Raw genomic sequence first — 13,474 nt, 5'->3', positions numbered from 1 at the left:
GGGACCCCTGACCTTATTCACTTATCTTATATGGATAGACACTAAATGATCATTTGCGAATCAACATGAATGTTTAATTCCTGTAGAGATAAATCATGATTAGCAGAAACTATATAATAAGCACAAGTGATCACTACTATATATCCAAGTTCACTGCCAGCAAGAGCTGTGCAACATATCCAAATGAAGTATAGAACTATCAAATGAAAAAGCTGAACTTCACATCAACTCAGATGCATTGAACATGAAGGCAAGAACTAGTTAATATCCTATGAAAGGTTTCCTGCAGTTGCTGTACTGATCCCCAGCATCCTCATCATCTTTACCTCAACTTTCGTTAATCCTTAATTTCACCCCTCAGCCTCAGACTTAGGCTGGTTGAAAGGAATATTGTGTGAACACACTTACATGATACATCACAAAATGCCCTGAAGGAAGATTATCAAAAATAAATAATCACCTGGCATACAGAAGGAATAGCCTTGGGAAAAGAGACAGCTGAGAAAGCCCAAAATGAGCCACAATACTGATAAAGGAGCAGTCACAACATTAATAATCATTTGCTTTATTAAAAATATATATTTTCAGCTTTAAAAATTAATGAAAATAAACTTATAAACCAGCAAGAAATGGAGTAGTAGAATTTGCATTCAGTTCAAGGTTCTTCTTGAATATTAAAGTTAGCATCTACTGGGATTTGTGTCAGACACTGAAACACTACCCAACAAAAGGAATCTGTAGCATTAAAAACATTCTTAGCCAGTCAAGACTTTACTTTCAAACAAGTCCCTTTTCTCATTCTATATTAAAGTATACAAAAGTCAAAAAATTGATGCATTTAGTTTTAAATACTAATAGTGTAAAATAATATCAGCATATAATTACCTTTCTAACTTTCTGAAAGTAGAGCTCTGGTAACGCATGGAGCCAATAGGCGATCTGGCAAATGTAGAAAAATTTCACCTGAAAACTGAACCAAACAATATATTCTAAGTATCAAGCACAAGTTATATTAATACAAGTTCAAGCATGTTAGAGTTTCTACAAAACAAAATTAAAACTGAACACTGCCTAGCACTTGTGGCTAACAACATTTTTTGCCATTTATCAGTAGTGTCTAAATTTTGACCAGAGCTTGTGGCACGTAGTGATGGTCTTTTTCCATTAGCTGAACTGTTGCAAATGGTACAGAACAATGTATTTTCAAAAGCAAACATCCTCACTTCTGATCTTATGATGGTGTTATGGCTAAATAAAGCAAACTACCATACAATAGAGTATTACATTAATAAAACTACATTACATATCCTTTGTGTACTTAATTTCCTTCTGTAGCAGCCAAGTCATCATTGCAAAACTAGACTCTTGACCAAGGCCACTGTGAAACTCTAAATATCAAACAAATTCACTGATATATTTTCTCCACTTCAAGAGTGGCACAGCTCATGGAGTTGATGCTTCTCAGTGCCAGTGGTCCAAGTTCAATCCTGCTCACTGATACTGTTTGTGTGGAGTTTGAATGTTCTCCACATGACCATATTCTCCACATGGATTTCCACCTGGTCCTCCAGTTTTCTCCCACATTCAGATAAGATATCCCAATCTCCCTCGGGATCAATAAAGTATGACTATGACTATATGGGCTAGTCGGTATTGACTGCTGTAAATTGTCCCTCTCACATTGGTGAATGCAGTGGCAGTGCTAGGGTCTGATGGGAGTGAATGGGAACATGAGAAGAATAACATTGAATTAATATAATTGGGTGTTTGACAATGGGCACAGACTTTGGGCCAAGAAGCCTATTTTCATGTAGGCTATGAATCCCATCTTACTCTAGTCAACAACAAACAGTTTTGATCAAATCGCAAACTGTAACCATTTCTTAGAACAGAAAAATTACTGTAAATAATCTGCTATAAATGTTCATCTCTGATTTTCAAGTTTGGGTGAGAGAACTGGCCTTAGCCCCCATATAGACTGCAAAGCAAAATCACCTAGAACTCCCAATAGTAGCTAATGTGAACTTGAAAATGTACATACACTGACAATTGTTGAGGTCATTTGTCATGCTTTGAGGATAAACAGCTTTTCAAAATTCACATCAAGGCTCAACATCAAAATTGGTTAATTAAGCGATGGTAGCAATAGAACCATTCCACTGTGAATGTCTACAGAAGAGATTTACCAGGAAGCTGCCAGGGTTAGAGATCATGTCTTAAGGTTTAGTGAGAAAAGGTTTTCTCTTTGGGCAGAGGAGGATGACAGGCAACTTGACAGAGTCAGTGCAGATTGGAAATAACCTCACGGACAATCACCACTAGCACACTTCAAGGAAGCATGCTTAGCTTGCTGCTCCACTCTCTACACCCGCAACTGCGTGGCTAAGTACAGCTCAAACACGATCTATAAATTACTGATGACAGAGCTATCGCTGGGATGATGAGGAGACGGACATGAGTGAGATAGATCAAATAAGTGGGGTTGCAACAACAATCTTGCACCCAACTTCATTATGACCAAGAAATTGATTGAGAGCTTCAGGAAGGGGAAGTAGAGGGAACACACTAGTTCTCATCAAGCAATCAGAAATGAAAAGGGTGAGCAGTTTCAATTTCCTGGGTGTCAACATCTCTGGAGATCTATCCTGGGCCCAACATATAGACACAATTACAAAGAAGGCATGACTGCGGCTATATTTCATTAGGACTATGAGGACACTTGGCATATCATCAAAGACTCTCAAAAATTTTACAGGCGTACCATGGAGTGCATTCTAACTGGTTGCATCATCTGAAATGGCAGGGCCACTGTATAGGATTGGGAAAAGCTTAAGAAAATTGTAAACTCAGCCAGCTCGATCATGGGTACTAGCCTCCCCAGCACTGAGGACACCTTCAAAAGTTGATGCCTCAAGAAAGCATCATTAGGGACCTCCATCAACCAGGACATACCCTCTTTTCATTGCTATCAAGGTGATGGGGTACAGGAGTCTGAAGACACAGATTTAAGGTTTCAGGAACAGCTTCTTCCCCTCTGGAATCAGATTTCTGAATGGACACTGAACTCATGGACACTCTCTCTTTGCATACACACACACACACGCTCACTCTGCTGCCATAAAACTACAAATTTCACAAGATAACAAGAGGAATAGATAAGACACTTAGCCTCTCCACCACCCACCCCCCCCCCCAACCCAAGGCAGTAATAGCCAATACCAGAGAGTATCTGTTTAAGGTGAGTGGAAGGAAATTTAGGAGAGATGCCAGAGGTAGACCATAAGATGTAGGAGCAAATTTAGGCCATTCGGCCCATCAAATCTGCTCTGAAGTAGCTGTTTTTCATCACACACACAGTAATAGGAAGCTGGATTGCACTGTCAGTAGTGGTGGTTGTAGAGGCTGATACAGTAACAGCTTTTAAGAGACTCTTAGACAAGAACATGGATGTAAGAAAAATGGAGGGTTATGAACTGTGCAGGAGGGAAAGATTAGACTGATCGTGGAATCAATTTATATAAGTCACCACATCGTTGGCTGAAGGGTCCATAATGTGTTGCAAGTTCAATGTCTGTATTAGATTTTTGAAAGGTCAAGGAATTGGGTAAATGACACAGAATAGCTGAGATAAGACAAGACATGGGGAAGATTACCATATTGAACAGTGGGGCAAGCTTGAAGGACTGTGTGACCCACTCCTATTTTATGTTCTTATGCAACATAAATTCTCAGACACTAAGTTTTAAACATGCACATTCTTGTGATTCCATTAGCAGGTTATCAAAGGCAAAGAAGAAACAAAATGTTCTTTCTCATTAAATAATGAATTTCATATCCACAATTAGACTTTGGCTAGTTTTTCTACCCTCTATAACACAATGCCTACTCCAGCTTAGATGAAGATTAATTCAAATTCAAGCCAAACCTGACATTCTCTAAACCTAGTCAAAACTTCTTAAACAGCATACAAGATTATCTCCTCAACCACTTGACCAAGGGATGGTGAACTTGCAGATTTTTGGCTAACACAAAAGTCACAATGCAAAAAAACACAATAATCTCATGCCAATGTTACTATGTGGACGTGACAGCAGAAGTGCAGACAACAGCAGAAACCAGCATTACCTGGACAAAAATTAAATTGCTTTCAAGTTAAACATTGAATAAAGTGCTTATAATTCTTAATGGTTATTCCGGTTTCTTATGTACCACATGTAATAATTTTTTCAAAAATTTCCATATTTAACAAATTAGAAAAACTTGCTTACAACATTTGTGGGTGTGGATATTCTTCCCATAAGAGAGTAGGATCTGTCGTAAATTTTTCCTGTTAAGTTAAAAAAGAATCCGTATATTAAAGTTAAAGTTAACTGTTCTAAATAATAGTAACAAATATGTAAAAGAAAGATACTTACTCCAGTCAATATGCTTCCTCCCCATACAAAAGAAAACAAATAGAAGAAGGCGAGTTGGCCGGACTCATTAAATTTACTGTGCTTTGTTTTGGACAAATGTAGTCGTCTGTTTATTTTCTGAAAGTAACAAGGAAAGAACTTAAGACACATGTTCCACAAACTAAAGTTTCAAAATTTGTAAACATACCTACTAATTAATGCAAATTCAAAATAATAGGATGTCCCACAAAAGAGCTACAATTTATCATTGTATTTGGAACACCTGCAACTCCTGTAATCTCAAACCAACTTACTTACTGCCATTATGCCACAGGCATTTAGGGCAGCAATGAAAGCCCTCCATCCTGTCTGTACCACTGCACATAAATGCAGGAGGATGCTTCACTGCCGTTTCCATAATTTTGTTTTACCAGTCAGGATTGTTAGCCCTGAGCTGAACCACTGAACCTGGAGGAACAGTGGACCACTCCTAGTCTGGTCTCTACCCTTTGACATGGATGACCCTACCAAGAGCATAAGACCCTAATTCCAGCCAACATAGACTAATCAAAGGAAAATTTACAATGAGCAATTAACCTACTAACCAGTACATCCATGGAATGCAGAAATAAACTGGACACTCATGGGAAGGACGTACTAACTTCTTACAGACGACACGCATCAAAGTTACTGGTGAATGCAGCAGGCCAGGCAGCATCTCTAGGAAGAGGTACCGTCGACGTTTCAGGCCGAGACCCTTGGTCAGGACTGTTCTGTTCTTCTTGAAGGTAGCTAGCTAGGGTTGCTTATCTCCTTGTGCACTCATGCATAGAGATAGGGCCACTCCAGCCTGTTTATGTATGTTCTGTCCATTATGCCTATTTTGTAATTTGTCTTTCGGGGCTGTCGTGTAGTGGCTAACTTTGACTCCAGCTTGTCTTGTGTGGGAGGTATCTGAACAAATATATCTGTGTTTTAAGGGGAATTGTTAGTTAGTTGGGGGAATCAGGCAGGAACAGTCAAACAGACTGTTCCTGTTTGAGCGACTAACTGAATAAGCCCTGGATGCTTTGAATAAAGAGTTTATACTTATACGGTCTCTGAGTGACTTTATCTGGATTCGACTTCCACATTCGCCGCAGCGAGCAAGGTACCAACATAGGGACTGTGACACGGAGGCGGGCTGAGTAAACGACAGACCGAACATCCTATCTACGGGGACCAATCAGGCCCACAAAAACAAATGTCTTTGTTGCTCCCTACGATACCGGTGTGAGTCTCTGCCCGGACCTCAACACAGGACCTTAATGGGACCTGGATCGAATCTGCCGAGACACTCGTATAAGGTAGGACAATTATTTGAAAATTGGACAGCTGACACACTGTGTCTGATTAAAAAAAAAGGATAAAATTGGATAGGTGGCATGGGTCGGGTAAAATTTGAAGTCGTCTAAGGATTAAAGTTGGGTAAACAAATCAGGAAAACTTAACAGTAGATACTGTGCACAGGTATTGGGTAAAAATCAACAGGAGAATTGAGCAGCAGACACCGTGCTTGGTAAAAAGACAAAAACGTGGAACAAGATCTGTTGTGTGATAAAAAAGCACAGAAACTTCACTAGGTAAAAAGTATGAGTTGTTTCATGATAAAGAGAGATTTACGTATTTTAAGTGGTATTTTACATAAGAAATTGGGGGACGAAGTGTGGCCATGGGAAGGGGACTTGGGATGTGACAAGCTGTGAACAAGCCATAAAAATGGTCCGGAAAAAGATCAGTCATAATAAAAGCAAAACCTTGATCAAGGAATAAAACCCAGGGACAAATAGGCCAGGAGCATGTCTCATCATCTGTCTGATGAGAGTCATCATGAGGAGGACTGGCTAGTGACAAGATCCCCACCACCATACTGGGAGCCACTACTAACCATGGGACCCGAAAATTCTCCAGGGTTCTCTCACACCGTGGGAGGAAGTGTGAAACAAAAGGATGGGGGGAGGAGAGAGCCCCTATATCCAACCATCCCACGAGGTGATACTGAAGAATGGATAAGCTCAGACCCCGAGAAAAGTCCCACGCCTGAACCTCAGAGACAATTACCAACCCAAATGATGCCAAATCCCAGGGTGGGGGAGCAAGATCAGCTGGCGGTTATCCCTGTCTATGCCCCATGGAAGCCACAAGAGACGATTATGATAATGAATCAGGCCCCTGGCAGAAAGGAGAAACCGGCGCTTTTCGCACAATATGTGCGGGGCACAATTCAAATGTGTAATGCAACCCCTCAGGATCTTTTCAGACTTAGTTGCATGATATTATCTGCCGATGAGGGACGGAAATGGAAGGCAGAACTGGGATATCAGACTTGCCGAGAACTGAGAGAGGGGTTGCCAAATGGTGAGGAGCAGACCAACCAGATAATCCAGGGCTTGGAAAAAGCACTCCAGCAGCCTGCTAACATCCCCAAGGTATTAGAATACAAACCGAAACCTGGGGAATCGGGGTTGGATTACTGGGAGTGCTTTGTATCATGCTATGAGACTTATGAGGGGGACCAAATCTTCAATAATGGGAATACTTCCCCTCAATTTCATGTGCTGCTGTTCTAATGTCTCCCTTTTAAATTAGCCACGATGATTAAGACAACAATATGGACTGGCCAGATAATGACCGTAATCGGATGCGACGGGCCGTAGCGCAGAGTCCAGAACTGCCTCAAAGGGAGTTGCAATTAAGCATGAATTTGTCCAATGGGGTGAGGAACACTGACGGGGGTCAGATAATGGCCGGTATCGTAACCATACGCCGGAACCGGAAAACCTGGATTGGGATCAATTCCCTGATTGGCCTTCCCCCTGCCACGATGGTCTATATGCCCCAGGACCAGACCAGCTGATGGCAATAAGGGGACGACCCCAACGACCTTATCCCCGAGCGAAGAAATAGGCCACCCCAGCGAGCGCCCATGCCTGGGGGAGATCAGCCTGGACTGTGTTTTAACTGTGGTCAACCAGGACACTGGAAGGCAAGGTGCCCCTGGGGCATGTAGGCATGCCCAGTTTCAAACCGGACCGTCACCCCATTCTCCACGAACAATTCTTTTGTTAACTGACTTTTGAAAATGTTGTCCGTTGTAAGTAGCGACCCCCAAGAGGAACACAGGATAATCTACCATTGCCCTCTCAGGGGTTCAAGGGGTCTGAACGAACATACCAACTGACACGATTCCTATTGGTGGAGTTTCAGGGAAGGCAGTATATATCCTGGTAACTGTGGCTTCTAATATTACCTTACATCAGCCTGTAAATGTGCTCTCTTTCCACTCAGTGGTGGAGCTTTTGACCTCTCGACAGAAACAGCACCTCACTCAGGCACGACAAAATCGCTATGAGACAGCCTTACTGAGCAACCTGCCGCTGAAATTTTCTCTCTGCTCCACATTAAACCTGGCCACCTTCCTAACGTTGTCACCCCAGGTTACAAACAATTCTGAACACGGTTGCGTGCTGTGAAATCAATTCACTACAGCCCGTGAGGACCTCACAGACCAACCTCTACAGGACCCTGACATAACCTTGTACGTCGATGGTAGTTCTTTCATGGGCCCTCAAGGCTAGAGATGTTCCGGCTATGCTGTGGTCACAGATGACATGGTGCTCGAGCAGGCAGCCTTTCAACCAGCCATGTCAGCATAAAAAGATGAGTTATTTGCCCTCACTGATACCTGCATCCTCACCACCAACAAAAATGCAAACATCCACAATGATTCTCAATATCCCATCGGGGTAGCCCATGACTATGGAGCACTTTGGGAATGCTGGGGTTTCCTCACCTCCTCAGGACATCCTATTAGCAATGCTACGTTTGTACAGAATCTCCTCATTGCCTTGCAGCTTCCAAAACATTGGCCATTATTAAATTTCCCGCTCATACCTGTCAGACTGATAAAATCTCCACTGGTAACATTATGGCTGATGAGGCCACCAAAGCCGCAGCACAGGTACTCGAAATTATAGTTCCACCAGGGCCCCGGCAAGACCCCTTGCGCCTCTCAGTCAGCACGGGTATGACAGACAAGCAAGTTGTAGGTATGTTTCAGGGGGACGCCCCTGAGGATGACAAGCCTCTGGTACAGCAGTGCAGGACAGGTCTGCATCCTTACCCAATTTCTACCTATCCTCCTTGAGATTCATACTTGTACTTAACTTGGAAAGGAGAGATGGGTAAATAGTTTGCTGCAAACATAGTGGCATCTGAAATTGCAGCAAGCAGTAACAAAGAGGACATGTTTAATGTGCCGTAAAAATAATGTGGGAAAGGGGACACCCTGTGTGTTGGGCGCCACTCCCTTACCTGGAGGCCCCTTTTCATGCTTACAAATCGATTTTATTGAACTACCTAGAGAGTGCATTGTTAAAAATATTGCTTAGTGATCAGAGATGTGTTTAGTAGATGGATCGAGGCAATTCCTGCCACGAATAATCAGAATCAGGTTTATTATCACCATCATGTGATGTGAAATTTGTTAAACTTAGCAACAGCAGTTCAATGCAATACATAATCTAGCAGAGAGATAAAATAATAATAAATATAATAAAATAATAAACAAACAAATAAATCAATTACGTATATTGAACAGATTTAAAAGAATGCGCAAAAATAGAAACTGTATATTAAAAAAGAGAGGTAGCGTCCAAAGTTTCAATGTCCATTTAGGAATCAGATAGCAGAGGGGAAGAAGCCGTTCCTGAATGCTGAGTGTATGCCTTCAGACTTCTGTACCTCCTACCTGATGGTAACAGTGAGAAAAGGGCATGCCCTGGGTGCTGGAGGTCCTTGGTGATGGACACTGCCTTTCTGAGATACCGCTCCCTAAGGATGTCCTGGATACTTCGTAGGCTAGTGCCCAAGAAGGAGTTGCCTAGGTTTACAGCCTTCTGCAGCTTCTTTCGGTCCTGTGCAGTAGCCCCTCCATACCAGACAGTGATGCAGCCCGTCAGAATGCTCTCCGCAGTACAACTATAGAAGTTTTTGAATGTATTTGTTGACACGCCAAATCTCTTCAAGCTCCGAATAAGCCCTGACAGCAGCTAAAATACTGTTGCAAGGAGGGCTACCAGAAATGTTGAGTTCAGGTGACGGTCCCCACTTTGCAGCAAAGTTAAATGAGGAAATCTGAAATGCCTTATCCATTCAACAACAATTCCATTGTTCTCACCATCCCCAGGCTGCAGGTGGTACTCTAAAAACCAAATTGGCAAAACTCATGGAGGAAATAGGGCTTAATTGGTTAAAGGTATTGCCTTTAGCATTATTCCATATGAGGGCCACACCCCAAGAAAAAAAAAACGGGACTGTCACCAGCTGAAATCATCTTTGGAAAGCCCCCAAGGATTCCATGGGGTTCCGCGCGGCCTTCCACTCTTGATATAAACAGGCTACCTAACTAAGATTCTCCAAGCCTTACATTCACAGGTGCATCAGGCATACGAGGACGAAGACAATACGACAAGGCGATTACCCCAACATCGAACCCGAAGACTACATACTAATTAAGAAATGATGCCATGGCAAATTAGAGCAACAGAGGAAGGGACCATTCCAAGTACTGATCACCACGCCCATGGCAGTCAAGTTGGAAGGACAACCGCGGTGGATACATCGTACTGACTGTAAAAATTTATGGACTAAAGAGACTATCACAGACTTCAACATGTACTGGGCCGTTGTCTTTTGCCTTCTTTTCGCGGGCTTCCAGTCAACTAGAGTCATACATGAGGGCAGGAGCAGTGGCCACCGAAGACATGGCAGCGTCCCACAGGTTAGGACCATCTTTTCCCTATGGCTCACACAGAGAGTAGTTCCCCAATGTACCATGCCCAAAACATCCCCTACTATCTGAGTTTGCCCATAATACTTCCCTGTCCCTTTGCTACAACTATGCCAAACACTAAGAAGCAGGGAAATGTTGGATATGTCATTAAGGAAGAAGTAGCGAAACATTTAGAAAGCAGTGTTTTGTTTTGAATATTTGGCACCCTTATTTACAAAAGATAGGATGGCATATTTAAGTGCTCCGATAAAGACTTTGGTCACTTGGGGAAAGTAACGAATAATTATACCAAATTTATTTTGAATCCCATGGAGCATGTGGAAACCTTCCAATACCCAGGCGGTTCTTTTCCTTTTTTTTCCTCTTTCTTTCTTTTTAGGTAGGACTATATATGGGGGGGGGAGGGTAGATTCTATCTTTTCATGTATTCTTTTTGAAAATTCAATAAAAATTATATTACAAAAAAAAAGAAAGCAGTGGTTCCATTAGACAGACACAGCATGGATTCAGAAAGGGCAGGTCCTGTTTGACAAACTTACTGGAGTTCTTTGAGGACATAATGAGTGCAGTGGATAGAGGGGAACAGGTGGATGTTGTATACTTGGATTTCCAGAAGGCGTTCGACAAGGTGCCGCATAAGAGACTTACTGTATAAATAAGATACAGATGCATGGAGTTGGAGGAAGTGTATTGGCATGGATAGTGGATTGGTTAACCAAAAGTACACAGACAGTTGGTATAAATGGGTGTTTCTCTGGTTGCAGTCACTGGTGAGTGGGCCGCCGCAGGGATCAGTGCTGGGCCCACAGCTGTTTACCATTTACATTTGGAAGAGGGGACTGAGCATAGCGTAGCAAAACTTGACACTAAACTGAGTGGAAAAGCAAATTGTACGGAGGATGTGGAGAGTCTGCAGAGGGATATAGATAGGGTTAAGTGAGTGGGCCAAGGTCTGACAGATGGAATACGACGTTGGTAAATACAAGATTATCCACTTTGGAAGGAATAATAGAAGAGCAGATCATTATTTAAATGGTGAAAGATTGCAGCATGCTGTTGTGCAGAGGGACTTGGGAGTGCTTGTGCATGAATCGCAAAAAGTTGGCATGCAGGTACAACAGGTTATTAAGAAGGCAAACAGAATGTTGGCCTTCATTGCTAGAGGGATTGAATTCAAGAGCAGGGAGGTCATGCTGCAACTATACAGGGTACTGGTGAGACCATATCTGGAGTATGGTGTGTAGTTCTGGTCTCCATACTTGAGGAAGGGTATATTGGCTTTGGAGGCAGTGCAGAGGAGGTTCACCAGGTTGATTCCAGAGATGAAGGGGTTAACTTATGAGGAGAGATTGAGTCACCTGGGACTATACTCTCTGGAATTCAGAAGAATGAGAGGGCATCTTATAGAAACATACAGAATTTTGGAAGGGATAGGTAAGGTAGAAGTAGGAAAGTTGTTTCCTTTGGTAGGTGAGACTAGAACTAGGGGACATTGCCTCAAGATTCAGGGGAGAAGATTTAGGACGGAGAGGAGGAGAAACCGTTTTTCCCAGAGAGTGGTGAATCTATGAAATTCTCTGCCCAGGGAAGCAGTTGAGGCTTCCTCACTAGATATATTTAAGATAAAATCAGATAGATTTTTACATAGTAGGGGAATTAAGGGTTATGGGGAAAAAGGCAAGTAGATGGAGCTGAGTTTACGGATAGATCAGCCATAATCTTATTGAATGGCGGGGAAGGCTCGATGGGCCAGATGGCCTACTCCTGCTCCTATTCCTTTTGTTCTTATGTTCTTATATGTGCGCAAGTACTCTCGCATGGAAAGACTATGATACAGTTGTCAGTGATCCCCCTCAATTCCAGCGAGGAACTCTCTGCTTGGGGATTCTCTAATAACACCCGGGGTAGTGAAGTCCAGAATTGCAAGGGGACCCCAAGTGATTGCAAATGCTAGTGTTTCGAAGGGTGGTACCTCAGGTTCCCATTGAATATGACCTCCTCCCCTGAAGCCTCTGGGCAACACCTACGTGTGCCCTGCGCCCGGGTGACAAATACAACTTGTCACTGTAATTGCCAAGGGGAAACTTTTCCTGGGGAACAGCACTTGCAGCATCTATAATTATAATGTTAATGGCAGGCTTTTTCCTCGGTCCTATGAATAGTACCTATTGGGTTCGTAGGGATAAGGCCTACTTGTGGCTACCCAGGGAAGCGATTAACAGGTGGGTCCTGCAGCCGCCCCAGAAGAAATGGAGCAGGTGCTGTTATCTAGCTTACCTAATCCCCAACCTAAGGGTAGTGCCTGAGCCACTGGATCACTCCCACTGGCAGAGGCAGAAATGGGGAATCACAGAATTAGAGGAGTTCTGGATGATTGCCTTCCCATTTTATGGCACGGCTAGGAACTCCTGAGAAACCATTAAGTTGGCAGCTGCCCTGGAGGAATTGGCAAATGAAACTGCCAACACTCTATTAGGCACCCAGACTCAAGTGGCTGAGGTGATCACGGAAATGTTAGCCAGCCGACAAACAATCCTACAGAATTGTATGGCTTTAGAGTTTATCCCAGCTGAGAAAGAGGGAACCTGTGCTATTATTGACACAGAATGCTGCACCTATATCCCCGATGAGTCTACTAACATTACGTCCCTCTCTGAGCACATTGCCAGGGAGATCAACAACATTAAGTAGAGCAGGATTTACACGGGTTCACCAAGGGTCTAAATGGTGGTTGTTCAAAGGCCTGTTCAGTAATATGTGGGCGTGATATTACATTATGGCTTAATAGTTGTACTTATCATTGTTAAAATTACTATTGTACGTTGTTTTTACCAACTGATAACTCAATGCCGTAATTGGTTACTTTCTCTGTAAAAAAATTACTTTGTTGATCATGTAATGATCAAAAGGAGGGAATGATAAAGTATGTAAAAGGATTAGCACTTCGTTAAACAACAGCAGCCTGTTTTCCTAAAAGAAACCACTGATGTTCAACAGATCTGCTAAGCCACATTTCTTCTTGAAGGTAGCTAGCTAGGGTTTCAGGATGCTTATCTCCTTGTGCACATAGGACCACTCCAGCCTGTTTATGTATGTTCTGTCCATTACACCTGTTTTGTAACTTGTCTTTTGGGGCTGTCATGTAATGGCTAACTTTGACTCCAGCTTGTCTTGCGTGGGAGGTATCTGAACAAATCTATCTGTGTTGTAAGGGGAACTGTTAGTTAGTTGGGGGATCAGTCACAGA

The 13,474-nt window shown here is 42.7% G+C and overlaps 1 protein-coding gene across 1 annotated transcript in view; it reads right to left on the bottom strand.

Moving 5' to 3' along the window:
* LOC140187491 (translocating chain-associated membrane protein 1-like 1) overlaps nt 1–13,474 on the bottom strand; it is a 119,830-nt gene that overhangs the window by 35,562 nt on the left and 70,794 nt on the right. Inside the window, exons 4-6 of the mRNA XM_072242834.1 lie at nt 4,416–4,532; nt 4,269–4,327; nt 886–970 (exon numbers count right to left, since the gene is read on the bottom strand). Coding sequence (XP_072098935.1) covers nt 886–970; nt 4,269–4,327; nt 4,416–4,532 — 261 coding nt within the window. The remainder of the gene's footprint in view (nt 1–885; nt 971–4,268; nt 4,328–4,415; nt 4,533–13,474) is intronic.

This window comes from Mobula birostris, chromosome 2, assembly GCF_030028105.1.
Source record: "Mobula birostris isolate sMobBir1 chromosome 2, sMobBir1.hap1, whole genome shotgun sequence".
In the NCBI taxonomy this organism is placed as follows: domain Eukaryota; kingdom Metazoa; phylum Chordata; class Chondrichthyes; order Myliobatiformes; family Myliobatidae; genus Mobula; species Mobula birostris.
Note: the sequence above shows the minus strand (reverse complement) of the source record. Positions and strands in the feature narration are given on the sequence as shown.